The sequence below is a fragment of the Pteronotus mesoamericanus genome, unplaced genomic scaffold (assembly GCF_021234165.1).
Source record: "Pteronotus mesoamericanus isolate MK-2021 breed Mesoamerican mustached bat unplaced genomic scaffold, CSHL_Meso_final scaffold_137, whole genome shotgun sequence".
NCBI lineage: Eukaryota > Metazoa > Chordata > Mammalia > Chiroptera > Mormoopidae > Pteronotus > Pteronotus mesoamericanus.
The window spans coordinates 3123885-3149711 of record NW_026555306.1 but is presented as its reverse complement, the minus strand read 5'-3'; the positions used below and the strand labels follow the sequence as shown (position 1 = coordinate 3149711).

Below are 25827 nucleotides of genomic sequence, written 5' to 3'. Positions count from 1 at the left end.
ATAAGCCCTGGCTGGGATGGCTCAGTGGATTAAGCGCCGGCCTACGAACCAAAAGTTCGCCGGTTCAATTCCCAGGCGGGGCACATGCCTGGGTTGTGGGCCAGATCCCTGGTGCGGGGCGTGCAAGAGGCAACCACACACTGATGTTTCTCTCCCTCTCTTTCTCCCTCCCTTCCCCTGTCTAAAAATAAAATAAACCAAATGTGTTTTAAAATAACAACAATGAATAAAATAAATAAGTAAACACCTAACGCCAGGGGCAGTGCTAAGTGTTAGGAAGGAAAAGAAGGCAGGTAAAGGGGTGGAGAGTGAAAGAGAACTGTCATACACATGGCGGTCCGGGGAGGGCTCTCTGTGGAGGTGACATTCGAGCAGGGTCCCAATGAAATGAGAAAAGCAGAGAATATCTGGGGGAAGGGCATTCCAGGCAGCGAGGACAGCACGTTCAAAGGCCCTGAGGTGGGACTGAATCTCGTGTGTTTGCAGAACAACCAGGAAGCCAGCTGAGCGAGAGGCAGGAGCAGAAGCCAGCGGGGCGGGCAGAGGAGCAGCGCAGACCCTGGGGAGCTTTTGACCTTTATACTGCGCACTCTCAGACTCGGGCACCCACCCTGGACTCCCCTTGCACTTGTCCTAGTCACACAGAGAACCAAAGGCCCAGCTAGGGCCTCTGCTCACGGGTCCTTTTCCAAAAACACAGCTCTGCCCATGACAGAGACTGCCAAGTTAAGCCACACAATAGAAAAAAGGGACGCCCCAATGCCGCAACTTCGGTGTGCAGCCGAGGCGTTGAGCCCTGCACAGGGGTGCCCTGGAGGAAGCAGGGGGCTGGGCCCTGCCTCAGGCAGCAAGCTGACAGCCTCTCAAATGGGAGGACAGGGAGCTGCTCGTTTAATAGAGGGACCAAAGTGTGGCACAGTGTGGGCGGCTAGTGGGGAAAGCAACCAGTCCTCTCGCTACTGGCAGGAATTGGAATTAGGACGGGCGGAGGGCGTGCCTGAGGCCTGGAGAAGCGGGAGTGGGAGGGGCCGGGGTCAGTCTGCAGTGCACGGGATACGAGGTGCCTGAGGACACAAGGTGAAGCGCCCGAGAGGCTGCAGGACACCCCGGTCCAGGGATGAGAGGAGAGGGCTGGAGGCTAACAATTCATGGCCACAGGGTTTTGGGGTTTTTTTAAATAAATTAAGCCATCTATTTGACAGACAGTTAAGAGGCTGAGTAGCGGGCAGGGGCTGAGGGCCTCATGCACCCTGACCTTGACCTCCTCCATCTCGTACCTCCACTGTTCCCTACACCTCTGCTGACGGCCCAACCCTGCCCGCGACCTTCCTGTGAGCTGCACCCAGCCCCCGTCTCAGCCCAGGCTCTCATGGGGCCGCAGCCTCCTGGACAGCCAGAGGAAGGGAGACACCCAGGTGTCTGGCCCAGGTCCCAGCTGGGGACATGGGGTCAGTTAGGGTATGGTGAGTGTGAAGTGCTCTGTGGGCGCTGTGGGCTGAATGCTGTCCTCCCCAAGGAGACATGGGGAAGTGCCTTCCCTCAGTGCTTCAGAATGTGGCCTCATTTGGAGATGTCGTTCGCTGGATATGACTAGTTAAGGCAGAGATTGGAGTGATGCAGCCACGAACCGAGGAAGGCCTGCGGCTGCCGGGCGCTGGGAGAGGCAGGAAGGGCCCTCCCCGAAGGCCTTCTGAGGGTGTGCAGCACCGCCTACAGCTTGACCTCAGAGTTCTGCCTCCAGAACTGTGAGAGAATGCATTTCTGGTTTGTTTCTTTTAAGTCCTCACCTAAGGACATGTTTATTGATTTTAGAGAGAAAGGTGGGGGGAGAGAGAGAGAAACATTGATCAGTTGCCTTCCTACGAGCCCCTACCAGGGATCGAACCCACAACCTTCTGGCATAAGGGGACGACGCTCCAACCAACTGAGCCACCCTGCCAGGGCAACATTTCCGTTGTTGGAAGCCCCCCAGTCTGTGGTATTGTTACGGCAGCCCTCAGAATGATTACACTGGGCATCCGGGATGTTGGCGGCTCCACGGGAGTGTGGGCTGAGGGACACTCTGGGCCTGAGTCAGGCCGGCAGCTAAGTGGGGAGGCTGGGGCCAGGCGGCCAGGGGCAGAGGTGAGGTGTGAGTGTGTGGGGGCGGGCCGCAGGAGGGCTGCCCCGACTCCAGCACCTCCCCCACCCCCTGCGGGTCCCTCCCGTGAACCAGAGACTAGGGAGCCGCGGGATGGAGAGCCCAGGCAGCCTCGCGGACTCAGAGCCGGTGACTGGGGGCAGAATGGGCTGGGGGGCAACCACAGACTTCCGCTCTGGGGCCTCGTGAGCCCACTCTGTGCGTTCTAGAACAGGGCAGAGGAGGACAGAGCCTGGACGGTATGCAGAGAAGCAAATGCTCAAGAGTGACCCACCCTCCCCCGCAACACCACTTGGGGATAAGGAGTGGGAGGGGCAGTTCTACACCCACTTAGAACCAGGAAAGAAAAATGACATCCGTTAAGGATCGTCCTAGAACCCCAAAGAGCTCCCACTGTGCCCCGTGTTCTCAAACCTCGCCTTCCCGCTGTGGTCACCCTGAATTTCCGCACCTGTCAGGGCTCGAGGGTCCTGACGTGTTGTAACTATAAGTTAAAGCTGATTTCCAAGGCTGAGCAGAACCTGGGCCATTGTGGAGAATTTTATACAATTGAGGGGAAAAGGTAGCTCTATTAACTGAAGTCTCTGTTTTTAATCTGCATTGAGCACCTTGAGAGATCACTTTGAGGTTCCGCTTTCTGTTTCTCCCTTTATATGTCTTTCAATCTGTCCCTTTTGTCTCCTTCCTTCCTTCCTTTACCTTTTCTTTCTTCTCCACCCTCCTTCCCTCCCTTCTCCTGCAGTCATTCTGCCAAATGCACACCTTTCTCCCAGGCTCCTCTCTCATCATACACAACTGCCTAAGAAACACCCGCTGTGACGTCTCATCACGTCCAAAGGGGAAATCACACACTCATAGGAAACACTGTCAGCTCTACGCCCGGACTGCGCCCAGACCCTCCTCACCCCACTCGGGGCCACCACGGCCCGCTCCGCACCACCTGCTCTCACCAGGGCTGTGCCGTCACCTCCTCTGGGCTCTCTGTTTCTGCTCTTGATTCCAACCGCAGCAAAGTGATCCTGTTAAAACACAGGTCAGCTCGTGCCCCTCCTCAACACACAGCCCTCCTGCGGTCCCTGTCTCACTCAGAGTAAAAGCCAAAGTCCTCACCGTGGCCTCTCTGACCTCTTCGCCAACTCTCTTCTCACTGTGCCAGGGACGCTTCCAGACAGACCTGCCTCAGGGTCTTTGCACACACCCTGCCCCCTACTCGGATCAATCGCTCTTGCCCCAGTTTCCCGCTTTTGCTCCCTCACCTCCAGCTGCTCTTTGGTTAAATGTCACCTTCTCTCTGAGGCCTTCCTGTCCTCACAGTCCTGACCCCTCCTACCTGCTCTACCTTTTTTCCAACCTCACACCTGACCACCAGTAAACATGCTACATGGTTTAATTACTGAATATGTCTCTGGTTGCCATGGTCAGTTGGATATGTGAGCTTGGCAAGACTACGGTCCCCAGTTAGTCAGCTACTAATCCCAGTGTTGCCACGCAGGTATTCGGTAGATGCAATTAAAGTCAATACTCGGTTGCCCTGGCTGGGTGGCTCAGATGGTTGGAGCGTCATCCCGTACGCCAAAAAGTTTCAGATTTGATTCCCAACCAGGGCACATACCTAGGTTGTGATCCAGGTCCCCTGTTGGGGCACATACGGGAGTCAACCAGTCGATGTTTCTCTCTCCCTTCCTCTCTCTCTAAAGTCAATTAACATACCCTCAGGTGAGAGGTTTTTTTTAAAGTTAATATACTGTAGTTGGTTGGCATTAAGTAGGGGAGATATATATCCCAGGTAATCTGGGTGGGCCTGATTCAGTGGTTTGAAAGGTTTAAAGAACAGAGCTGAGATTTCCCCTCCTTGATCCAGTTCCTTTCATTTTTGTTGCACCCGCCATGAGAAATGTTATGCTGTGATCTGAGACACCATGTATGCGCACGCACACCCCTCGGAAACCAAAGTTCACAAAAGAGTAATCTTCGCAATAATAACAAAGCAATTGTTACATGCCAGGAACTGTTCAAATACTTTACACATAGTGACCCAGTTAATGCTCATAGCAGCCCAATGAGATAGATCCTAGGGTTAATCCCCAGGTTACAGAGAGGAACTCCAAGGCCCGAGGAGGCTAAGTAACCTGTGGGAGGGGGTTACGTAACAAGTAACTGGGAAAATCTGAAACCAGACATCCTGGCTCCAGACTTGAGCAATTTCCACTCTCCTGAGATGTGTTTTAAAAAACTTCTGAAATAAACAACTGAAACAAAAGTTCCTCCAAGCATTACTTACCTTACTACTTATAATGTATCCTGATCATTTCCTGGTTGTTTTTTTTTTAAATCTTCACTCAAGGATACATTTATTGATTTCAGAGAGAGAGGAAGAGAGAGAGAGAAATATTGACATGAGAGAAAAACATCGATTGGTTGCCTCCCATATGTGCCCCGACTGGGGATCGAACTTGCAACCTAGCTATGGGTCCTGACTGGGAATGGAACCTGCAACTGTTTGGTATATGGGACGATGCTCCAACCAACTGAGCCACCTGGCCAGGGCAATTTCTACCTTTCCCACCATCCCTGCCCTGGTCCAGGATCCCCCCCACCCCTTCCCTGCCCCTACTCGAGACTTCTCACTTGACTCTGGCCAACAGTCTTGCCCCTCCCACCCACCCACCCTCCACACAATGGCCAGGGGGATCTTTCTAAAGCACACATCAGACCCTTGCCTCCTGGCTCAGAACCCACTGCCTGTAGGAGAGCGTTCAAGATCCTTAACATTGTCCATAAGGCCCTGCATGGGCTGCCCCTGACGGTTGGACCCTGTCCCCTCATGGGTCACATTCTGGGACCTCCTCTAAACCCAGCCCTGGTGAAAGGCAGCTTGCCACCCAGTCTGTGTCTGCTCCTGCTCAAAACAATGTGGCCAGAGAAAAACATGCAGCCACAGCGACCCATCTCATTTCAATTTAATATCCAGTAACTTCAAGTGATTCGTTCTATGTGTCTACCTCTCCCTGGCCCCTCACTCACTATTTCATGCTTTCTCCCTTCTCTCCAACCTCATCACCTCCCTCTCACCCTGACCATGCATCCTTCTCTACTGAGACAGCAGAAGGAACCAGGAGAGAATGTTCATGTGTTTCTGACACCCCACCTTGCCCCTTGCCAGCCTCCATGCCCACGTGCCCCCTCCTCCTGTTCACTGCGGCCCCTTAGACCAGCCTCTACCTGGGCCCTGGACCCCGCCCACCATGCCTACTCACGGACGGGGCTCCAGCAATTCTCCCCCTTCTCCTCTGCAACATCCATCTCCCCTCTTCGAGGTCATTCTCATTGGCACACAGCAGACTGTCACACCTACCGTCTGAAATGAACTTCTCAATGTGGCAGGATGCTGACCCGCTAGGGAAGTCCCTTGACGAGTGGAATAAGGGAAACTGAGACAAAATAAATCAACAAGGCCAAACAATGTGAGCAATTTACAGCCAACTAACGAATGACAAGGGTGTATCTTCCTTAACCAAGGACACTTAGGAGCAAATGGTTTGCACATTCCAGGCCATTCCAAGACAGATGGGTCTCTGTCCTGGTCCTTCTTCAATAACGTTCTTTAAAAACAAAACTAAGCAGAAAATAACCCCTGACACCCTCCACCCCCAGCCATATGCACATTTTGATGAATCAACACGTTAAGGACACATTTGGAAAGCTGAGGTATTTGTTAAGACCTTCCCCGGAGACCTCCCCTAGGATTCCCGTGGCCAAAGGTAAAAAGTCTCAAGAAAAAGGACCCAGAGTGCGCTCTCACTAGAGCTCACCCATGCCTTGAATCCCCACTGTCTTTCTCCCAAGCTCCAAGGGTCCCCACGAGACTTGCAACCAGGGGAGCAGTGGGCAGTGGTAGCGCATCCCGGGCCAAACCTCTGAACCTGTCTTCAAAGTACCTCTTTCTTTCTCTTTCCCGCTGCTTCCTCTACCTTAAGCCCTTCCCTTATTTCACTGTCCCCAGCTTTAATAAACATAATCTCCAAAATACCTGGGCTCATGTTGTGAAATCTTTCTTATATGAAGTCAAGAACCCACACACCACCAGCCGGCCCGGGCAGATCCGCTCGGGGCCCGGACCCCAGCCGGTAACATCGGGATCCCATGCCCCCATCAGATACCACCCCATGTTGTGCTACAAAGCATCACCTGCACTGGTTCTTTCTAAACCCTTCCCGGAACCCACCCCGTCAAGCTACGGCCCCCACCAATCCACCAAAATGGCTCTTTTCAAGATAACTGGGGACTTCTATTTTGCTAGCTCCAGTGGTCAGCTCTCTGTCTTCCTCAGACTTGGCCTCTTGGCAGTGTCTGGCATCACCGACCCTTCCCTCCTCCCTAATTCACACCCTTTGCCTGGCCTCCACTGCATCAGACAGCGCCGGTTCTCCAGTTCTCCGGGAGCTTCACAGATAGCTCCTCCCCACCCTCCTTTGCTCACCCCAGTCTTCTGTGTAGAGTGCCCCAGTCTCGGCCCATGGACTTCTTTTCATTTTTCTTTTAAGGATTTTATTTATTTATTTTCAGAGAGAGAGAAAGTGAGGGAGAAAGAGAGGGAGAGAACCATCGATGTGTGGTTGCTTGTTGCGTGCCCCCTACTGGGGGCCTGGCCCGCAACCCAGGCATGTGCCCTGACTGGGAATCAAACCAGCAACCCTTTGGTTCGCAGGCTGGCACTCAATCCACCGAGCCACACCAGCCAGGGCTGGACTTCCTTTCTATATACACTTGCTCCCTTGTTAACCTCTTCCAGCCTTAGGGACTTAACGTGTCCCTTACACACTGACAGCCCCTACATGTCTACCTCAGGACTGAACCTCTCCCCTAAAGTCCAGACTCAAACACCCAACTACCCTACCTGCCATCTGAATGTGGGTGACTAATGGGCATCTCAAGTTTAGGTGAACTTGACCTCCCGATCCTCTGTCCACCTTGCCCATCTTTGCTTCTGGCAGCTCCATCCTTCCCGTTACTCAGGCCAAAGACACTGGAGTCACCCTTGACTTCTGTCCTTCTCTCACTTCCTGTACCCAGTTCCACTGCACCCCACCTTCCCGGCTACCACCCTGGTTGGAGCCGCCATCCCCAAAACCACTGTAGTGGTCTCCTCGCTGGGCACCCAGCTCCCACCCTGGTTCCCTAAATTCCCAGAGGAATCTTATTAAAACCAGAGTCAAGTCAAGTCCTTCGCCAGTGCAGGGCCCACCCATGGCTCTCACCTCAGGTCAAGGCCGCAGTCTCCATGGGGACGCAAAGAGCCTGCATCACCTGGCTCCACTCCCTGCTGCCCCGGCTCCCTCCGTCCCCACTGGCTTCCTAGACATTCTGGGAAAACAGGCAAAGCCCTGCCCCGGGTTGCACTTGCCTCCTCACCTGCTTCACCTCTCTACTCAAATGTCACCTTCTTGGGAGGCCTCCCATAGCCTCTTTATTTTAAAACTACACACACAGACCCTATAGTCCCCAAACCCTCTTCCTTCTATTTTCTTCATCATACTTATCATCTTCTCACTTCTGTGTCTTAATTATTTTGCTAATTGTCTGATCCTCTCAGGTATTAAAAAGTGAGCGCCATGAAAGCATAGGTTTTTGTCTTTCGTATTCACTGCACCTGGAACTGTGTAGGTGCTCAATAAATGTTTGTCGAATACATGAAGCACCGTCTTCATGACCTTGAGGATTCTTGTAGGGTACTAAACTACTAATTAAAAAAAAAAATTCTTTTAAACTACAAATTTCTCAGCCCGACTTAACTGTCATCCTGCCTTCCAGCTCACCCAGTCCGTGTTCTAGATTCATTCCTGCCACCACGCAGTGGCTTAAAGTCATGCCCTCGCCAGGATCACCCTCCCTACCCAAGAGACTCTCACTCAGATCTCCCTCCTCGTAAAGCTGCGGACAGCTCCCCCCCCCCCCCCCAAGCAAGGTTGGAAGATTTGTGCGTTGCCATAGTAACCGCTCCTGCCTGGGGCAGAATATCTCCAGGGTGCTCCGCCCCTACAGGTAATAGGTGGTTAGCAAATCCCAAGCAGTCCCGCGCAGGGGCGGGTATAAGGAAGGGGGAGGCAGCTCGCTTTTCTTACGGCAACCCGCGACCCCCGCCCCCCCTTCCCGCCACGCAGTTATCAGGAAGCGAAGCGCATCCCTCAGCGCCGCCTCCCTCTCCTTCATCCAACAGAAAAAGACACATGCAGAGTAATCGCGCTGGGTGGGCCGAGAGAATGCCGGAAAGGCGGGGACGCCCCTTGGTCCCAGGGCTGTCTCCATCACTTCTCCAGCCTCCTCCAAGGATTGCTACGCCTGCGCAGGGAAGTAGTCTTGGGTACCACGGCTAGAGGCGAGGGGCGCGCATGCGTGAGACAGGGCTTTGCGCGTGCGCCGCTATGGCATCTGGAGGCTGCGGCCCGCTGGCGGAGGCCGGTGGAAGGCATGAAACCCAGGCGGTAAGGGCGTTGGGGACCGACTGGCCCTAGGTGCGCCTGCGCCATGGCTCTCCCGGCCGCGGGAGGCGGGGTCCAGAGGTGGGGGGACCGAGAGAGGCGGGGGAGAGGGAAGAGGCCGCAGAAGCCCGAGCCTTGACCGACGGGCAGGCGGGGGCTGCGGCGGCGCCGGTGAGTGACCCGCGGCCCGACTCGGTCCCACCCTCCGCGACCCTCACTCTTCCAGGAGTCCCCCATGGCCTCGTGTCCTCTCCTAATCCCAGACCCCTGTTACTCCAGAGCTCCCCTGAATTTCTGGCAACCCCCAGAGCCCCTGCAATCCCTGCAGACCCTAATTCCTAATATTTCATCGTCCCAGATCCTCCACTGCCCTGGGGGTCCCCAACTCACTATTATTCCTGTGCATCCCCTCTGAGGACCCTGTCTCATAACGGCAGTGCATGTCCCGTTGGCCCGGAACCCCCGGAGCGCTCGTCTGCTCCACGTCTCCCCCTTCTTGCTGCATCTCCCCTTTTGCATCTCTTACCCCTTCACTCCCATGCTGCTTCGACCTGCGAGACACCCCCATTCACCTTCCTTTTCTCCTGTGCCCCCATTCTCCTCTAATTCCTGCAGACACCCCCTCTTCCGCTTTTCCTCCTTTCCCCTCCACCCCTCTAGACCCTCCCCGAATTTCCATCAACTCCTCGGCTTGACACTTTGCGCCGCACAGGCACGAGAGGAGCTCTCAACGCTGTCGGTTATTATTAGGCACCCTGACTGTCCCCTACGGCCCCGTCGCCCCCCATCCACACGGGGACTTAGGAGCTGGTGTCGCAGCGGCTGGGGTGGGGCTGGCGGCGCAGGACGCGGAGCCCCCTCCAGCACAGTGTGCCCTGTGCCCGCAGCGCCGGCGCCCCCCATGCGCCAGGCAGCCGGGCGGCGGCGTCGGGGGGCGCCATGGCCTCGGCGGCGGCGGCGGCGGGCGAAGCGGAAGAGACCACCCGGCTGCGCAAGCCGCGCTTCTCCTTCGAAGAGAACCAGATCCTGATCCGGGAGGTGCGCGCCCACTACCCGCAGCTCTATGGCGCGCAGAGCCGTCGGGTGAGCGTGGCCGAGAGGCGGCGTGTGTGGGACGGCATCGCGGCCAAGATCAACGGCATCACCAGCTGGAAGCGCACTGGCCAGGAGGTGCAGAAGCGCTGGAATGACTTCAAGCGCCGCACCAAGGAGAAGCTGGCCCGCGTGCCGCACTCCACGCAGGGTGCTGGGGCTGCCGCCGAGGACGCCTTCTCAGCTGAGGAGGAGACCATTTTTGCCATCCTCGGGCCCGGCGTGGCGGGGCCAGGAGCTGGTGCAGGGGCCGAGCAGCCCCCCGCGGCCGCCTCCTCACAGCCACCGGCCCCGAGCGCCTGCGCCCAACGCTACGTGCTGTCCGAGGACCGCAAGGAAGACCGACGGGCAGGTGAGTTCCATCACCGTCAACTTAGCAAGAGCAAACAGCCACAGAGCCTGCTGTGTGCCTGGCACTGGTCCAAGCTCTTCACAAGGCTCATCAGATTCTCGCTACAATCCTGTGAGGTGGATGCTATTATCCCAACTTTAAACCGGGGAAAACGGAGGCTCAGAACGGTGAAATGATTTGCCTGGGGTCTCACAGCTAGTGCCTAGCAGAGTCAGGAACAGAATCCAGACCCAGGAGGCCCAGCCCCACAGTCCACACCTGAGGGCTCGGGCTCTGGCAGCATTTCATCAACCGCCTTGTGGGACGGTGCTCTGGAGGCAGACTGGCCTCCGGCCACAACTTTGCCACTCAGCTGTGTCATTTTGGGTGAGTTACTGCGGATCAGTTTCTGCATCTGTAAAATGGGGGTAAAAAGTAGTCCCCGCCCAAAGGTTGCTGTGAAGATGAAATGAATTAACATGCATAAATTGCTTAGGACACGGCCCTCTGAACACTCACTATTAGATCTTGATACAATGGGCAGTGCTGTGAGGTAGGAACTATTTCACCATTTTACAAATCAAAGTCTCACAGAGGTGTGGTGGCTTTCCTAAGATCATGCCCTGAGTAGAGAGGTGTGGAGAGCTGAGTACAAGACTTCCCACTTAGCCTTGACTCTGGATTATCGTGTCTTCTGCAACTATTCCCCAGGCACCTGCCCCATGCTGGGCAACGTTGGGGACACCTTGAAGGTCAGACTTTGGACTTTGTCTTTAGGGCACTGGGGAGTCATGAAAGTGTCTTCAGCCAGAAAGAGAGACACAGTCACCTGGACTCTTGTCCTTAGTGTGAATCAGACCTCAGTGTTTCTATCTGTGATCGAGACGTCCGCAGCCCTGCTCTCCTGGGGCTCACAGTCCAGTGGGAAGGACAGATGCATACATGGACAGCGCTGACTCAGAGCAGGCGGCTGACCCAGCCTGGGAGGTCACGGGGGGCTTTCTGGAGGAGGAGAGATCAGAGCTGAGACACAGAGTAAGGACGAAGAGCTGGGAAACTGTTCCTCATAGAAAGTCTAGCATGTGCAGTGGCTTGGAAGCAAGGAAGCTTGACCAGTTGAGGAGACGGAAGTTTCCGGGCTAAAGAGAGGGGTAGAGGGAGTGTGGAAAGCTTGAAGAAAGGAAATGTTTGGAGATGAGGCCTGAGAGGTCAGCAAAGACCAGACATGCAGGGCCTGGAGATGGAGGGGAGGAGTTTGAATGTTATATTTTAAGTGCCGTGGGGAGCCACTAGGAAGGGTTTTGAAAAAGGGAGGGACGTGATCAAACAAAGCAGTTCAGGATCATGTGATTCAGAGAGGTTCATTCACCCACCCCAGGTCACACAGCAAGTAACTAGTAGAGTCGAAACTGGAATACAGCCCTGCTGAGGTGCTCAGTTGGTTAGAGTGTCATCCTGATAAGCCAAGGTTGCTGGTTCAATCCCCAGTCAGGGCACGTATGAGAATCAACCAATAAATGCATACATAAATGGAACAACAAATCATTGTTTTTTCCTCTCTCAAAATAAGAAGGAGGGAAGGAAGGAAGAGAGAAAGAAAGAAATGCAAAGAAAGAAACTGGAGTACAGGTTGTATCCAACTCCTGTTCCCCAACAGTCCATTCACTTAACTGCTGGGCTAGAGTGCCAGGCAATAACAACAATTAATATTGACTGGAAGTTAATGAGTATGCCAGAATGAGGTCACACACGGCTTATAAGTGGAGGTCAGACTTTGGACTTTATCTTGAGGGCACCTGGAGGTCATGAAAGTGTCTAAGCAGGAGAGAGACACAACCACTTGTACCCTTGCTCAGTGTTCATCAACCCCCCCAGTGTGTCTGTGAAATGGCCCCGTCGAACTGGAGCGGACACGGCCAACTCATCTTCCCAAACCCTTCGTTCTTTCATTCATTCCTCAGGTAGCGATCGAGCACCTGTTCTGAGGCAGGCACTCTTGTAGGGCTGGCAGTACGGTGCACAAGGACAATCTTCCTTCTATGAAGCTGACTTTCTAATTATGGGAGACAGACCACAAACAAGTAACCCGCAACAGATCATGCACAGGAAGTGATGAGAACTAAGAAGGGAAAAAAAAGCATTAGGATAGTGAGTGGTGGAGGGAAGGCTGCTGTACATAGAGTGTAGTAAGGACAGCTGCTCTGAGGTGAGATTTGAACAGAGGCCTGAATAGAGAGACTGAGCCAAGTGGGTGGCTGTTTGCGCAAACAGCAGGTGCAAAGGCCCTGAGGTAGGGAATGTGCTTAAAGCATCCTGGATTGGACTCTCACACAGAATACCCACTGTGGAAAAACTCACAAAAGAGGAAGGATCTGACTGAAGGACCGAACAGCCTGGGGCAGCCTGAGGTGTGTGTGTTGACACTGGAGGGACCAGTCCTCTCTGACCTACTGTTTGAAAGAGCAATAACAATAACAACATTGAGGATTTACTGTGTCAGGCACTAAGGCGGGTGCCTGAGGTGAGTCAGTGACTGCCTCTCAGTAACCGCCCTCGGGAAGATCAGGAAGATGATCTGTCACTGGGTCCCTTGGCCCAGGCACTCACACACGTCCATTTACAGGTAGGGAAATGGAGGCTGAACATATACAAATAAACATGATTTTAATGGGTGATGGCCCTTCTGGGAGCCCTGTGGGCATGGAGAATGGGCCCCTTTCTGTTCCTTTTATTCAGTGGACAAAAAGCCATGTTTCCAAGTGACTACAGTTCCCATGCCCCTTGGGAGTGAGACTCTGCCCAGGGAGTGGTTAAAAGTGTGGGCTCTGGAGCCTACCTGGGTTCAAACCCCTCTTAAGACCACCATTCACCAGCTCTGTGCCTCAGTTACCCTCTGTAAGATGGGGTGATAATGACAGCGACCTACCCCAGAGGGTGGCTGAGAGCACTCTGTGAAATAACACAGGACGGCTTAGGCGCGTTGCTCAGGGCCTGGCCAGGGAAGCGTCCGACAACTGTCAGCTGTGGTCACCGGCAGTCTCCCGGCCTCCCCTACCTTTCCGGCCTGGACGGCCCAGAGAGCCTGGACCCGCAGCATTCAGGGCTGTGGGGCGCTGGCCGTCGCTGAAAGAGAGGAGCAGGGAGCAGGCTCTCCGGGGAAGGAGCACTGGAGCTGGCCAAGGGGTGCTGCAGGGAGTGGGGGTGCTGCAGGGGAGGGGCGGCCTGTGCACTGGCCCTGAGGCGAGGAAGAAGGGTGGAAAGGGGCCAGAGCTGAGGCCTTGTCCATCTGGAGAGACGCTGGAGTGTCCCCCGTGGGTGCTAGGCAGCTTTGGGAGGGTTGCCGCAAGGATCTGGGGCCTGAAGGCCCAGTCAGTGCAGACTCCCTGGGGAACACAGTTCTTTACTAAACAAATTTTGTGCTGGACATTGTTCAAAGCGCTGGGTAAGGAGCAGTGAACAAAACAAAGTCCTGCCTGATGGAGCTGACATCAGGAGGGGACAGACAACACACAGTGATCCCATGCCAGGTTGAGATCAGTGCGATAAATCAGGCAGGGCCCTGGCCGGGTGGCTTGGTTGGTTGGAGCATCATCCCCTACACCAAAAGGTTGCAGGTTCGATTCCTGGTCAGGGCACATACCTAGGTTGCAGATTTGATTCCCGGCTGGGGTACATACGGAGGCAACCAATCTATGTTTCTCTCACACTGATGCCTCTCTCCCTCTCTCTCTAAAAAAAATCAATAAAAACATATCCTGGGGTGAGGGTTTTTTTAAAAATCAGGCAGGGCCCTGACCAGTGTGGCTCAGCGGGCTGGGCATTGTCCCACAAAAGGAAAGGTCACCAACTGGATTTCAGTCAGGGCGCGTGCCTGGGTTGCAGATTCAGTCCTGGTCGGAGTGCGTAGGAGAGGTAGCCGATCGGTGTTTCCCTCTCTTTCTCCCTCCCTTCCCCTATCTCTAAAAAAATAAATACTTTTTAAAAAATCAGGTAGAATTAGGAGAGAAAAGGACAGGGATGGGAGCTACTTAAGACAGAGGCTCAAGGAACATCCTCCCCAGGAGGCCACCTTTGAGCAGAGGCCTGAGGAGGTGAGGGAGGGAACCAGGCAGGTATCAGCAAAGACCTTTCCAGGCCAAGGGAATAGCCAGTGCAAAGGCCCTGAGGCAAGAGCACCCAAGTGTGTTTGAGGACCAATAAGAAGACCAAGATGGTGGAGCCAAGTGAAGATAAAGGATTAGAGAGGGGCCCTGCCTGGTGTGGCTCAGTAGATTGAGCATCAGCCTGTGAACCAAAACGTTGTGGGTTCAATTCCCAGTCAGGGCACATGCTTGGGTTGCTGGCCACGTCCCTGGTTGGAGGTGTGCAAGAGGCAACCAATCTATGTTTCTCTCACATACCCATGTTTCTCTGCCTCTCTTTCTCCCTTCCTTCCCCTCTCTCTACAAATAAATGAATAAAATCTTTAAAAAGAAAGAAAAGGCATAGAGAGGGGAGGGAGATGAGGTCAGAGGGGCAATGGAAGCAGATCATGCAGAACGTTGCGGGTCTTTGAGGATTTGGATTTTTCTGATGAGAGCCAGAGGAAGGCTGAGGAGAGAAGACAACATCTGACTTGAATTTTTAATACCTTCATGAAGGTAGAATTCCCATACCATATAACCCGCCCATTTCAAGCCTACAGTTCAGTGGCTTTTAGTATGTCTGCAACCATCACCACAGTCAATTTCAAGTCATTTTCATCACTGGGAAAAGAAACGCTGCCCCTCATGGCCGTCACACCCTCACCTCACCCCCCATCTCCACCCAGCCCTAGGCAACCACTAATCTGCTTTCCGTCTCTGTAGACTTGCCTATTTTGGACATTTCGTATAATGGATCACGTGATATGTAGTCCTCTGTAACTGGCTTCTTTCCTGCAGCATAACTGACATGTCTTTTAATTGGACCCTTGAGGCTCTTGTGGAGAACAAACTGTAAGGGGCAGGAGTGGAAGCAGGGAGCCCAGTCGAGGAGGCAGCTGCCGTAGTCCCGGTGGGAGATGATGGCTGGACCAGGGCGGGGCCGCGGATGTGGACAGAAGAGGCTGGATGTTAGACCCGTTTGGAGGCAGAGCCAATGGTGTTTGTACACGGAGAGGATCTTGGGAAAGAAAAGGAATGAAAGTTTTTGGCAGGAGCAGTTGGAAGGATGGAGCTGCCCTCGGCAGAGATGGGGGTGGCTGGGAGAGGGGCAGGTTTGGGGAAGACCCCGGGCTCGGCTCTGGGCAAGTGAGCGGGGGTCGGCGTTAGATGGTCAAGGGGGTGTGCCAAGTACAGTGCTGGAGGGAGAGGTTCAGGCCGGGTCTGGGAGTCTGGGCGCCTCTGCATGCGCTCGGTGCTCAGGTTCATGAGCATGAGTGGGATCCCGGGTGAGAGGAGAGGAAGGAAGCCCAGCGAGCCTGGGGTTGGACTGGTACAGACCAGAGCTGAGGTTGAAACCCTGTCACCCTGGCAGGAGACAGCCCCTACTCCAGCCTCCAGAAGTCCCCTCTGCTGCTCCAGCCACCGCTCCTCTCTCCCCGGCCTTCTCGACCTCCCCAGCATCCAGCAAGGAGGCCTGAGAGGTATGGGTGGGGCAGAGTATCCAGATGGTTCAGAACCTTCTGGAATGTTGGCTCTGCCTGGCTCAGCTGGGGACCTCCAGGACCCTGTTTCCCCTAAGGCTGCCATAGGCCACCAGGTTCTTGTTAAATATATTGATTCCCTCCCCTGCCTACAAAGGCTTCTGTTGCAAAATATGATCTAACTTCAGTTTTTAAAAGATGGCTCCGGAACCAAGGTGGGTGGGAGGTGGAAAGGGGGAATCCAGGCAGCATTGCGGGTCACGCACGCCTTACCTACATCTCTCTCTCCGCAGATACACCAGCCCACAGCAAGGGGGGCTCCAGCAGCCCGGAGCCCTGGGCCCGGCCCGCCTGCAACCCCCAGGAAGGGGGCTGCCCACCGCCCAAGGAGCGTGAGTCCTCGCCCCCTCCAGCCCTGCAGACCGTCCAGCTGCCCCGCCTGGCTTTGTCTCCACCGCCCCCGGCCCCTCCACCTCCGCCACCGCAGCCGGGCCAAGCAGCACCCTCGCCCCCGAGTCCTCTCCCCGCTCCACTGCCTCTGCCCGTGCTCCCTGCCCCGGACCCCTCCCTGGACTTCCTGCGGGCGCAGCAGGAGACTGCCAATGCCATCAGGGAGCTGGCTGGCACCCTGCGACAGGGACTGACCAAACTGAGTGAGGCCCTCAGCGCCCTGCTGCCCCTTCTGCCTGGAACCCCAGTTGACCCACTGCCCCCACCTCTGCCCCCACCCCCACCCCCCAGGCCCGTCCTGCCCCCACCCACCCCCAAGGTGGAGATCACCCCAGAGCCCGTGTCTGTGGTGGCTGCTGTCGTGGATCGGGCCATGGTGGCAGCCAGGGGGGTGATCATCGCTCCTAGAAGTGAGGAAGGGGCCCCCCGGCCACCCGCAGCCCCACTTCCTTCCCATGACTCCCCCCCACACAAGAGGAGGAAAGGTTTTCCCACACGGAAGAGGCGGGGGCGATGGAAATCTCCGTGAAATCTGCCACTGGGTTCAAGCTTGTCTACGCTCTTTCTGCCTGCACCTCCTCTCCCAGCTTTGCTCAGCGGAGGAGGGCCATGCACCTTCCCTACGCCAGCTGCACCCTGGCTCCCTGCTGCAGGGGCGCGAGCTCCCCACTCCCTGTACTAGTTAGTGCCTGATTCGCGGGGGGCCTCATTGATGGGCCCTCCAGCCCTTTCTCCAGTACAGCGCTGTCTGCCTGGCTGCTCCCCTTAATCTTGACTTCTAAGCCATCAATTTTATGTTATTTATTATTGCCCTTGGTGGGCTGCAGAGGGAACCTCGCGAGTCTGCACATACCCCCTTCCCCAACCACTCCTGGTCTAGACTTGAAGAGAATTGAGCTGTGGAGGCCTCCCCACATCCCATATCCAGACTTTGGAGGGTGCAGGGGGGTTGCGAGACAAATCAGAATATGGGTGACAATGAGGGTACAGCAGTCTGTATCCTGGGGAGAGGGGCGAGTTCTTGCTGGGGAGGTACAGGTTGGGCCTTCTGCCTCCTATTGCAGTCTGACCTCCAGAGCTCAACACCCTCCTTTCTCCTCGGTGGTGACAAGATAATCAATAAACTTATTTTTAATACAATTACTCGAGGCTCTGGCTGAGACAGGCCTGGGATTCCAGCATCTACACCTGCCCTGCCCCCCCATGGGCAGATGATACCCCCTTAAAGGTATAGGCTGGAGCCTTTTTTTTTTTTTTAAGCCATCAAGTCAGTGTTTAAATCTCATTCCTACTTACTCATCCTTCGGGTACCACCAAAACTCCACCTGCCCCCGAGGAAAACGTGCTAGATTCCCTCCTGAAGCTAGGATGGGTCTGCCTCTTAGGTTCCCTCTCTGTGTCCTATGGTTCTTTTTCTTAGTGTCCCCAAGTGGAGAAGTGCCTTTATTTAAGGCATGTTTCCTCCATAGTTCATTAAGGCAGGAGCTAGTTTTCTTACTCCCCAACCTGCTGCAGAGCCTGGAGCAAAGTAGGTCACCACCACCACCGTGGACTCAGTCATGCCTGGCTCAACCGTGGGTGTTGCCCTGGTCTAGTATCCATGAGACTCCGTTTTCCTCATCTGTAAAATGGGCATCTTTTTGATTTAGGGGTCTGTACTTCCTACAGCTACATTCTACTTAACCTTTCAGGCCTCAGCTCAAATGTTACCTCCTTGGGAAAGCCTTTCCTGACACCCCCTTGCAAAGCAGTTACCAAAAAACGCAGTTAAGTAATACTTTGAGCACACTGAAACCAAACATCTGCCTCCCTCGCCAGGCTGAGCCTGGTCAGGGCAAGGCTGAACCGATCTCAGTCAGTACTATGACCTCGGCGTTGCCCAAAGCTGAAGGGGGGCAGAATCTTTCAAACAATGGGCAGCTTAAAAACTTCCTTTATGGTGCTTCATTCCTGGGCCAGGCGCCATGCTTAGCGTCTGTATGCATGTTTGCACCTTAACCTGAAGGTACCCAGTGACAAGCAGAATCTAGGGGTCCCTCTTTTTTTCCCTGAATAGTTTAGGAGCTTGCCTTAAATTTGTCGGGTGCGGATCCAGTGCACCTGAAGCTGGCCTCTGGCCAGAACTCCTGGCTCCCACTAGAGTTGACTAGAAAATGATGCAAAGGCAATTTTTAGTGATAACATGGATGGTCTTTTCAATGGTTCTATATGCACCTTTGACTTGCGTAGGAACACAGCCAGTACATAAAGCACGTGATTACGCACATAGCAATGCTTAGGATGAGGCAGTTAGTCTTTTTCAAAGGAGCCAGTTTTAAAAGAAGTTAAAACACGTAGGGGCAAGAAAAGCACAGCTGCACGGGTTGCAGCCAGATGAGGGAAAGGGGTAGGCAGTCCGTGATTAGTTTTAAAAGTGTGAATGCAACTCTGGCCAAAACATTAAAAATATTTTTGCTTTCTTAATACAGACCCAGGCTTAGGAAGAGGCTAATGTGAGTTAGAACGTAGAGACCTGTCTTCCTGCCCAAGCCCTCCACGCCAGCCTGCCTCGCACTTTCTTCCCGACCAGGAAGAAAAAACATGAGGGTCCCTATTGCCTGGTTGGGCCTATCAGACAGTAAGCACTCAAGGTTGTAGAAAGGTGGTCTGGCGCTTGCTCTCCCCAAAAACTACCCCCCAACCCGCCAGCTCTTGCCATATCTGGCCTCCTTCCCCCAAGTTAGGGAGCAGCAGAGGGTGAAGATCCCCTCAACTCCTTCTCCGAAAACACGGAGAGACCCCAAAAACTGACGGCGGGGAGAGGGCCGAGGCTACGGCAGGCAGCGGGAATCGGGAAGGCCTCCCGACACCGGACCTCCCAGACAGCGGAAGTGCGTGAGTGTATCCGCCCAGCAGAGCATTTTGGGAATTGTAGTGAGGTTGGGGGCGGGCGGAGAAACTGACAGTGTAACCCTTTGGAGACCAAAGCGCGCCAGCAGAGCTGGAGCAGAGTTGAAGGGCGCTTACAACTCCAGCAGATGAGGCAACTGAGGCACAGGCCTTCAGTCCTCTCTTTTATCGGGTTGTTGACGGCCCGGGTCAGAGGCTGATTCACAGGATTCTAGGGAAGACGAAGTATCAAGTGGACAACCCCTCACCACACAAACTGCCAACCTCCCGTCCCTTACCCAGACACCATCCAATCAGGGCCCCTCCGCCCCGCCCCAGGAACGCCTGCCTTCTTAACTAGTCTTTGGCTTACCTTTCCTGGGCGGAGAACTGAGTTTCAGAGAGGGCAAGACTTTCGCTTAAAGCTGCACAGCAAGTCGGAGCAGAAGTTGGAAGCCCGGAATCATGTCGCCCCCTAGTTTCTGAATTTTGGTAGCTCTGACCATTCGTATCACATCCTTGCCCCCAATTCTTGTGCCTGAACTCCTCCGAGCGCGCTGAACTCCCTGCCCTTCGCTAGGAGTGGTGAGGGTTGTGCGGCAGAGAAGCTGCAAGTTCCCCCACCACCCCCAGCCGCCTGCGGTCCCCTTTAAGAACCGACCCCGGCGGGACTACGTTTCCCAGAAGGCTTTGCCATCTCGTTATGTAACTTTCCCTGCGAAGCGGCCTCTGGGGCAGAAGGAGGTGGAGGCGGCGGCGGCCGTTGCAGTGGCGGCGGCGGGAGCGGCGAGAGCGGCGGGAGCCCGAGGCGGCGGCGCCCGCGGCCCATTGCCTGCCCTGAGCTGTGCGCCTCGGCTCGGAGCCTGGACCAGGCGGGGGCGCCGACGTGCCTCTGCCTTCCTTTTCAAGGAGGCGGGAGTAAGGAAAAAGGCTTAGGGCCCAGGGGGCGGGGAAGGGGGGCCGGGCCTGGATCCGCGGGGAGGCCGAGCCGGAGGCCCGACTGTGGCTCGCGCTTTCCCGGAGACACAAATCGAACGTCGACGGCGCGGATCGAACGTCGGCGGCGGGTGGAACGCGGGGGCCTTGCGGCGCGCGCGCAGGGGCCATGGCGTCGGTGCAGGCGTCCCGCCGCCAGTGGTGCTACCTGTGCGACCTGCCCAAGATGCCGTGGGCCATGGTGTGGGACTTCAGTGAGGCCGTGTGCCGCGGATGCGTGAACTTTGAGGGCGCGGATCGCATTGAGCTGCTCATCGACGCCGCCCGCCAGCTCAAACGCAGCCACGTGCTCCCCGAGGGCCGCTCGCCGGGACCCCCGGCCCTCAAGCATCAGGCCACCAAAGACCTGGCTACTGCTAGTGCACAGGGGCCCCAGCTACCACCCCCGCAGGCACAGCCGCAGCCTTCAGGGACTGGCAGCGGCGTCTCGGGCCAGGACCGCTATGACAGGGCCACATCATCCGGCCGCCTCCCCCTGCCCTCACCTGCCCTGGAGTACACCCTGGGGTCCCGCCTGGCCAATGGGCTGAGCCGCGAGGACGCCGTGGTGGAGGGGGCGAGAAGGGCCCTGCTTGGCTCCATGCCTGGCTTGGTGCCCCCCGGGCTACTGGCAGCTGCAGTGTCTGGCCTGGGAAGCCGAGGTCTGACGCTGGCACCCGGCTTGAGTCCTGCCCGTCCAATCTTCGGCTCTGATTTCGAGAAAGAGAAGCAGCAGAGGAATGCAGACTGCCTGGCAGAACTGAATGAGGCCATGCGGGGCAGGGCAGAGGAGTGGCACGGGCGCCCCAAAGCAGTGCGGGAACAGCTGCTGGCGCTGTCCGCCTGCGCCCCCTTCAATGTTCGCTTCAAGAAGGATCACGGGCTGGTGGGGCGGGTATTCGCCTTCGATGCTACTGCCCGCCCTCCAGGCTACGAGTTTGAGCTGAAGCTCTTCACCGAATATCCCTGTGGTTCTGGCAACGTGTACGCAGGAGTCCTGGCCGTGGCTCGCCAGATGTTTCATGATGCTCTACGGGAGCCGGGCAAGGCACTGGCCTCATCAGGCTTCAAGTACCTCGAATATGAACGGCGACACGGCTCAGGGGAATGGCGCCAGCTGGGAGAGCTGCTAACCGATGGTGTCCGAAGCTTCCGCGAACCAGCTCCTGCCGAGGCCCTGCCCCAGCAGTACCCAGAGCCAGCTCCAGCAGCTCTGTGTGGCCCACCCCCGAGGGCTCCATCCCGGAACCTGGCGCCCACGGCACGCCGTCGCAAGGCATCCCCTGAGCCCGAGGGTGAGGCAGCTGGGAAGATGACCACCGAGGAGCAGCAGCAGCAGCAGCAGCAGCAGCGACACTGGGTAGCTCCCGGTGGCCCATACTCTGCCGAGACCCCTGGTGTGCCCTCACCCATTGCTGCCCTGAAGAATGTGGCTGAAGCCCTGGGCCACTCCCCCAAGGACCCTGGTGGGGGCGGGGGCCCTGGGCGTGCTGGTGGGGCCAGCCCTGCGGCCTCGTCCACAGCCCAGCCTGCAGCCCAGCACCGCCTAGTGGCCCGCAATGGTGAAGCCGAAGTCAGCCCCACGGCGGGGGCAGAAGCTGTTAGCGGGGGTGGTAGTGGCACCGGGGCGACCCCTGGGGCCCCCCTGTGCTGTACCCTGTGCCGGGAGCGGCTGGAAGACACCCACTTCGTCCAGTGCCCCTCGGTGCCCGGACACAAGTTCTGCTTTCCCTGCTCACGAGAATTCATCAAGGCGCAGGGCCCTGCTGGTGAGGTGTACTGCCCCAGTGGAGACAAGTGCCCGCTGGTGGGCTCCTCTGTCCCCTGGGCTTTCATGCAGGGCGAGATAGCCACCATCCTTGCTGGAGACATCAAGGTTAAGAAAGAACGAGACCCCTAGACCACCACTGCTACCAGTCTACTGCCCCCTGTCCCCTTGTCACCCACCGCTGCTGCGGATAAATTATTCCCTCCCCCACCCTGCCCAGTGCCACCCCACCTGTGTACATACCCCCTCCCTCATCCCAGATGGGTCCCCTGGGGTAGACGCATTGAGGGTGGGGGGAGAAAGCTCGTGGCTTCTGTGCGAGGGCGTGTTTGGGGTCCCTCGGCCCCTCCAATTTCCTCTCCCCTCCTTGGCTTGGCTTTGCTGCTGCTCGTAGTTGGGGGAGAAGCGCCTCCTTCCTCCTTGAGAAGGGGCCTCCTGAAAATTCTCTCTTTATAAACGAAGCAAAAGCATTTTAATTGCTCCCCTCTCCTGCCCCCTTTCCCTCCTTCAATAAATCAAAAGATGGGGTTTTTTTTTCTTCTTGGTCCCTTGGTTTGTGAGATGCTGCGCCCCCTCTGGGACCGAACTGGTCCTGCAGGGAGGGGAGCTTGCGTTGTCTCCTCCAGGTGGCGCCCTTCACTCAGGCGAGCCCGCCGGCTGTCTACAACCGCCAGCCCCTGGTCATCTGTTCTAGCCATTAGCCCGTTTTTCAGATGGCAGAACTGAGCCTCAGAGGGGATGGCTTTTGCATGGCAGCCATAGCCAAGATGAGGAATTAGGTTTCCTTTCTGGTCCACCCCCTGTACCTACCCAGAATGTAAGGAGGAGGAGTTGGTACCTTTGGCAGGGAGGGCAGGGAAGATGCATCAGGAAGCTTTCTGGAGGGGATAGGTAGTGAGTTCTTGCTGGGCAGTCAGAATTAGCTTAGATTGCTAGAGGGACTGCCTGAGGAAAGGAGATTTACCTCCATGGGTTACACTAACAGGGTCCTCGGAAACCCGGAAACCCGGCGGTGGTGGCTGCTTGTGGGCTCGTGGTGCAAGAGCGCGAGAGGCAGACGCTTGGGGAAACTTGAACTGGGTTCCTCGCTCCCATCTGGGGAGAGCAGCCTCAACGGTGGCCATCCTAGAACACTATGACTGGCAGGGTAAAAGGCACTCCCCCCACCTGCGGTCGCCTCTGATGTGCAAGGCCTTGCCCCGCACCTGTCCAGCTGGACTGATGATTAACCAGGACTTCCTGCTTGCTGATGTCACGGGGTGGAGCCTGAGCGGGCTGTGGCAAAGCAGGGGTTAAGGGGAGGGGGCAGCCCGCGGAGCCCAGCCTCCACCCCTGTGGCCCTGCAGTGGCCATTCTGGGGAGGGGAAATGCCCGACCCAAAGGCTAGCAATGGACTGGGATGGGGGGGGGTGACAGTCCTGCCACCCAACAGCACTGTCATGCGGCTCAGACCCAAGGTGCTCCAGATTGCAGGAAGCAGCCGGGCGTCACATCAGCTAAATCGGGAAGACCCTAAGGGGTTCCAACCCATCCTCTTGGTCACCCAAGTGTCCCACCCACACACCTTGCAGACCCACATGTCATTAGGGACCCGAGCAGGGGCTTTGTCCTCCATATCTTGAGTTGTTTTGTTTTTAAATTGATTTGAGAGAGAAACATCAATTTGTTGTTCCGCTTAATTATGCATTCATTGGCTGATTCTAGTATGTGCCCTAACTGGGCAGAGATTGAACCTGCAACCTTGGTATCTGGGAACAACACTCTAACCAAAATGAGCCACCCAGCCACGGTCAACATCTTGAGTTTTTAAAACCCCAGTTCTTGGACTGAGGGGTCCCGCCCCCTCCCCCAGCCATCCGGTCTCAGGTGTTCAGTCACCCCTGGCACTGCCAGCCTGGGCTCTGGGCAGGGCTGGGAAAACCACCCCTGATTAAATACACCAGGCGATAAGCCTGGGGCATGCGAGAGTCACTGGATGGAGGAACGTGCTTGTTCACCTCTCCTGGGCAATCTTGTGGCCGCCCCAGATGCATCTCTGCAGACCCGAGCACTGGGTTGCTCTCCCTCCCCCATCCTCAGGGCTAGAGGCTTTCAACATACCAGGGCCCTCCGCCCCAATGGGGGTTAAAGATCTGTGGAGGACACCTGGTCCTTTAAGAACAGCTGGTGGGTGGGTGGGGGGCAGGGGAGTCATCCCCAGCCTGGCCCGGTGTGTGTATTCTAGATAGAGGTTGGGTTAACCATTAACAGAGCAAAAGACCTAACCTGTGTGGGTGTGAGGGGCTGGATCAGTCCCCCTCCCCCCAGCGCCAGGGTGGGCCCCAAGGGAAAAGGGTTCTGGATTGATTTGGGGGATCAGTGAGGAGGTGATAAGACTTCCGAAAAGAGAAAGACACACAAAAGAGACCTAGAGGAAGATGGGAGACAACGGGCGGGGGGGGGGGAGGGAGAGGCAGAGACCAACTTGCTGAAAGAAAGAAACAGAGAGACAAGGAGAGCTCAGGAGACCCTTGGAAGTGAGGGAGGTGAGATGGAAACAGAAAGACGTTCAAGAAAGAGGAAGAAATGCCCAGATACAACAATGGGGTAGTGGAGGGACAAAGGAGACTGAGGTTCGGAGAGAGGGGAATAAAGAGCAAATGAGAGAGAGAGGCAGTGAAATCAAGAAGGTACAGGTTGGAACCAGACAGGACATCTTCCAACTTAAAAGTTCTACGAGACGGGGGAGAGAATGGAGCACTGTGATGAAGGACAAGCTCCATCTGTCTTGGTGGCTTGGTTCCCCCCCAAAAAAGGCCTGGTCAATGCCTATTTCTCCTCCAGGTCACAGTTCAACTGACACCTCCTCCAAGGAGCCCTCTTTGACACCCCACCACCACCACTGGTCTGCATCAGGTGCTACTTCTGGGCTCTAACAGGTCCCGAACATTCTGGATCATCACTGGGGACTGGATTGTCAGCCCCATCAGGGCAGGGCCAGGCCATTGCAGTCATCACTGTGTCCTCAGCAACCCCCTGGGCCCCGGCCTGGGGTGGTATAAAGGCTGGGGACATTGATGGTCTCCTTTCCTTCAACAAATATTTACGCAGCATCCACTGCATGCCACGCACTGCGGTAGGTGTTGTGATTTCCACAAGGAACAGGCTGCAGCCCCTCCTCTCGTGGAGCTGACATTCAGGTGAGAGATACAGACAGACTTGTCAAATGCAACAGCCATGGAGCAGTAAGAAGTCCTAAGAAGAAGAAAAAAGAGTCAGAGAAAGGGGATAGAGAATGAAGGAGGCTGGTATTTGAAGAGGGAGGTCGGGAAGGGCTCAGCAAGGAGATGACACTAAAAACTGAAGGAGACGAAGGAGCAAGTCAGGAGAAATCGGGGAGAATAGCACGTGCAAAGGTCCTGAGGTGGGAACCTGCTTGGTTTGTTCCTGAAGCAGCCACGTGGCCAGTGCAGCTATGAGGTTAGAAGGGCAGTAAGGGAGCAAGGGGGGCCCTGTAGGCCACAGTAAGGACTTCGGATTTTGTTTTGAACAGGTAGAGGGTTTCAAGCCCTGAAAGATGGAGCAAATGAGATAGAAATGGCAGAGTCAGTTAGAGTCAGCAAAGAGGTAGCATCTCGCTTATCTGCGTGTCCAGGACTGAAGAGAGGACCTAGCACATCTGCTCAATGACAGTGTGTGCACAAGTGAGTAAGACCCAAACTGAGAGAGAACAAGAATGGCATTAGAGGGACAGACAGGCGCCCAGGGACAAGCCAGGTAAGGACCCGGGGACACCCAGGGACAGCAGACGCAGACAGACAGTAGCCCAGCTGAGAAGTCCCATTTCTTTCAGAGCCCTCCCCACCCGGAAAGCTTCCCTGAAGCTGGAAAAAACCCCCAGGCTCCCCTGCCCGCCTCGCCCGTGGCGTGCCCACTCACACCTCAGGCAGAGGAAGCTGGCAGGCCCCACAGGAACCTTTCGTGCGGGGGGAGTGGAGGCGGGCGGGCGGCAGGGACGAAGGGAGAGGAGTGGCGGGCGGGCAGGCAGCGGGCAGCGGCTACACAAAGGCCCCAGTGTCTGCCCTCCTGCCCCCGGGTGCAGATATAAATAATACGTATATATATCTTTATATATATCCA

The 25827-nt window shown here is 55.9% G+C and overlaps 2 protein-coding genes across 2 annotated transcripts; both read left to right on the top strand.

Moving 5' to 3' along the window:
* Positions 1-8592: 8592 nt before the first annotated feature.
* Positions 8593-17196, top strand: MYPOP (Myb related transcription factor, partner of profilin). Its single transcript, XM_054588480.1, has 3 exons — positions 8593-8622; positions 9507-10063; positions 15941-17196. Exons 1-3 carry the CDS (start codon positions 8609-8611, stop codon positions 16624-16626), a joined length of 1257 nt encoding a protein of 418 aa, XP_054444455.1. The 5' UTR covers positions 8593-8608; the 3' UTR covers positions 16627-17196.
* Positions 17197-19876: 2680 nt separating this feature from the next.
* Positions 19877-22231, top strand: IRF2BP1 (interferon regulatory factor 2 binding protein 1). Its single transcript, XM_054588479.1, has one exon. The coding sequence runs from the start codon at positions 20071-20073 to the stop codon at positions 21838-21840; it is 1770 nt and encodes a 589-aa protein (XP_054444454.1). The 5' UTR covers positions 19877-20070; the 3' UTR covers positions 21841-22231.
* Positions 22232-25827: the final 3596 nt, after the last annotated feature.

What these genes read in the sequence shown, in the direction of transcription:
- IRF2BP1 (XM_054588479.1), top strand. Translation starts at nt 20,071, where the DNA reads ATGGCGTCGGTGCAGGCGTCCCGCCGCCAGTGGTGCTACCTGTGCGAC.
- MYPOP (XM_054588480.1), top strand. An exon ending in CAAGGAAGACCGACGGGCAG is followed by an intron (nt 10,064 to 15,940) that starts GTGAGTTCCATC and finishes CTCTCTCCGCAG; the next exon opens with ATACACCAGCCCACAGCAAG.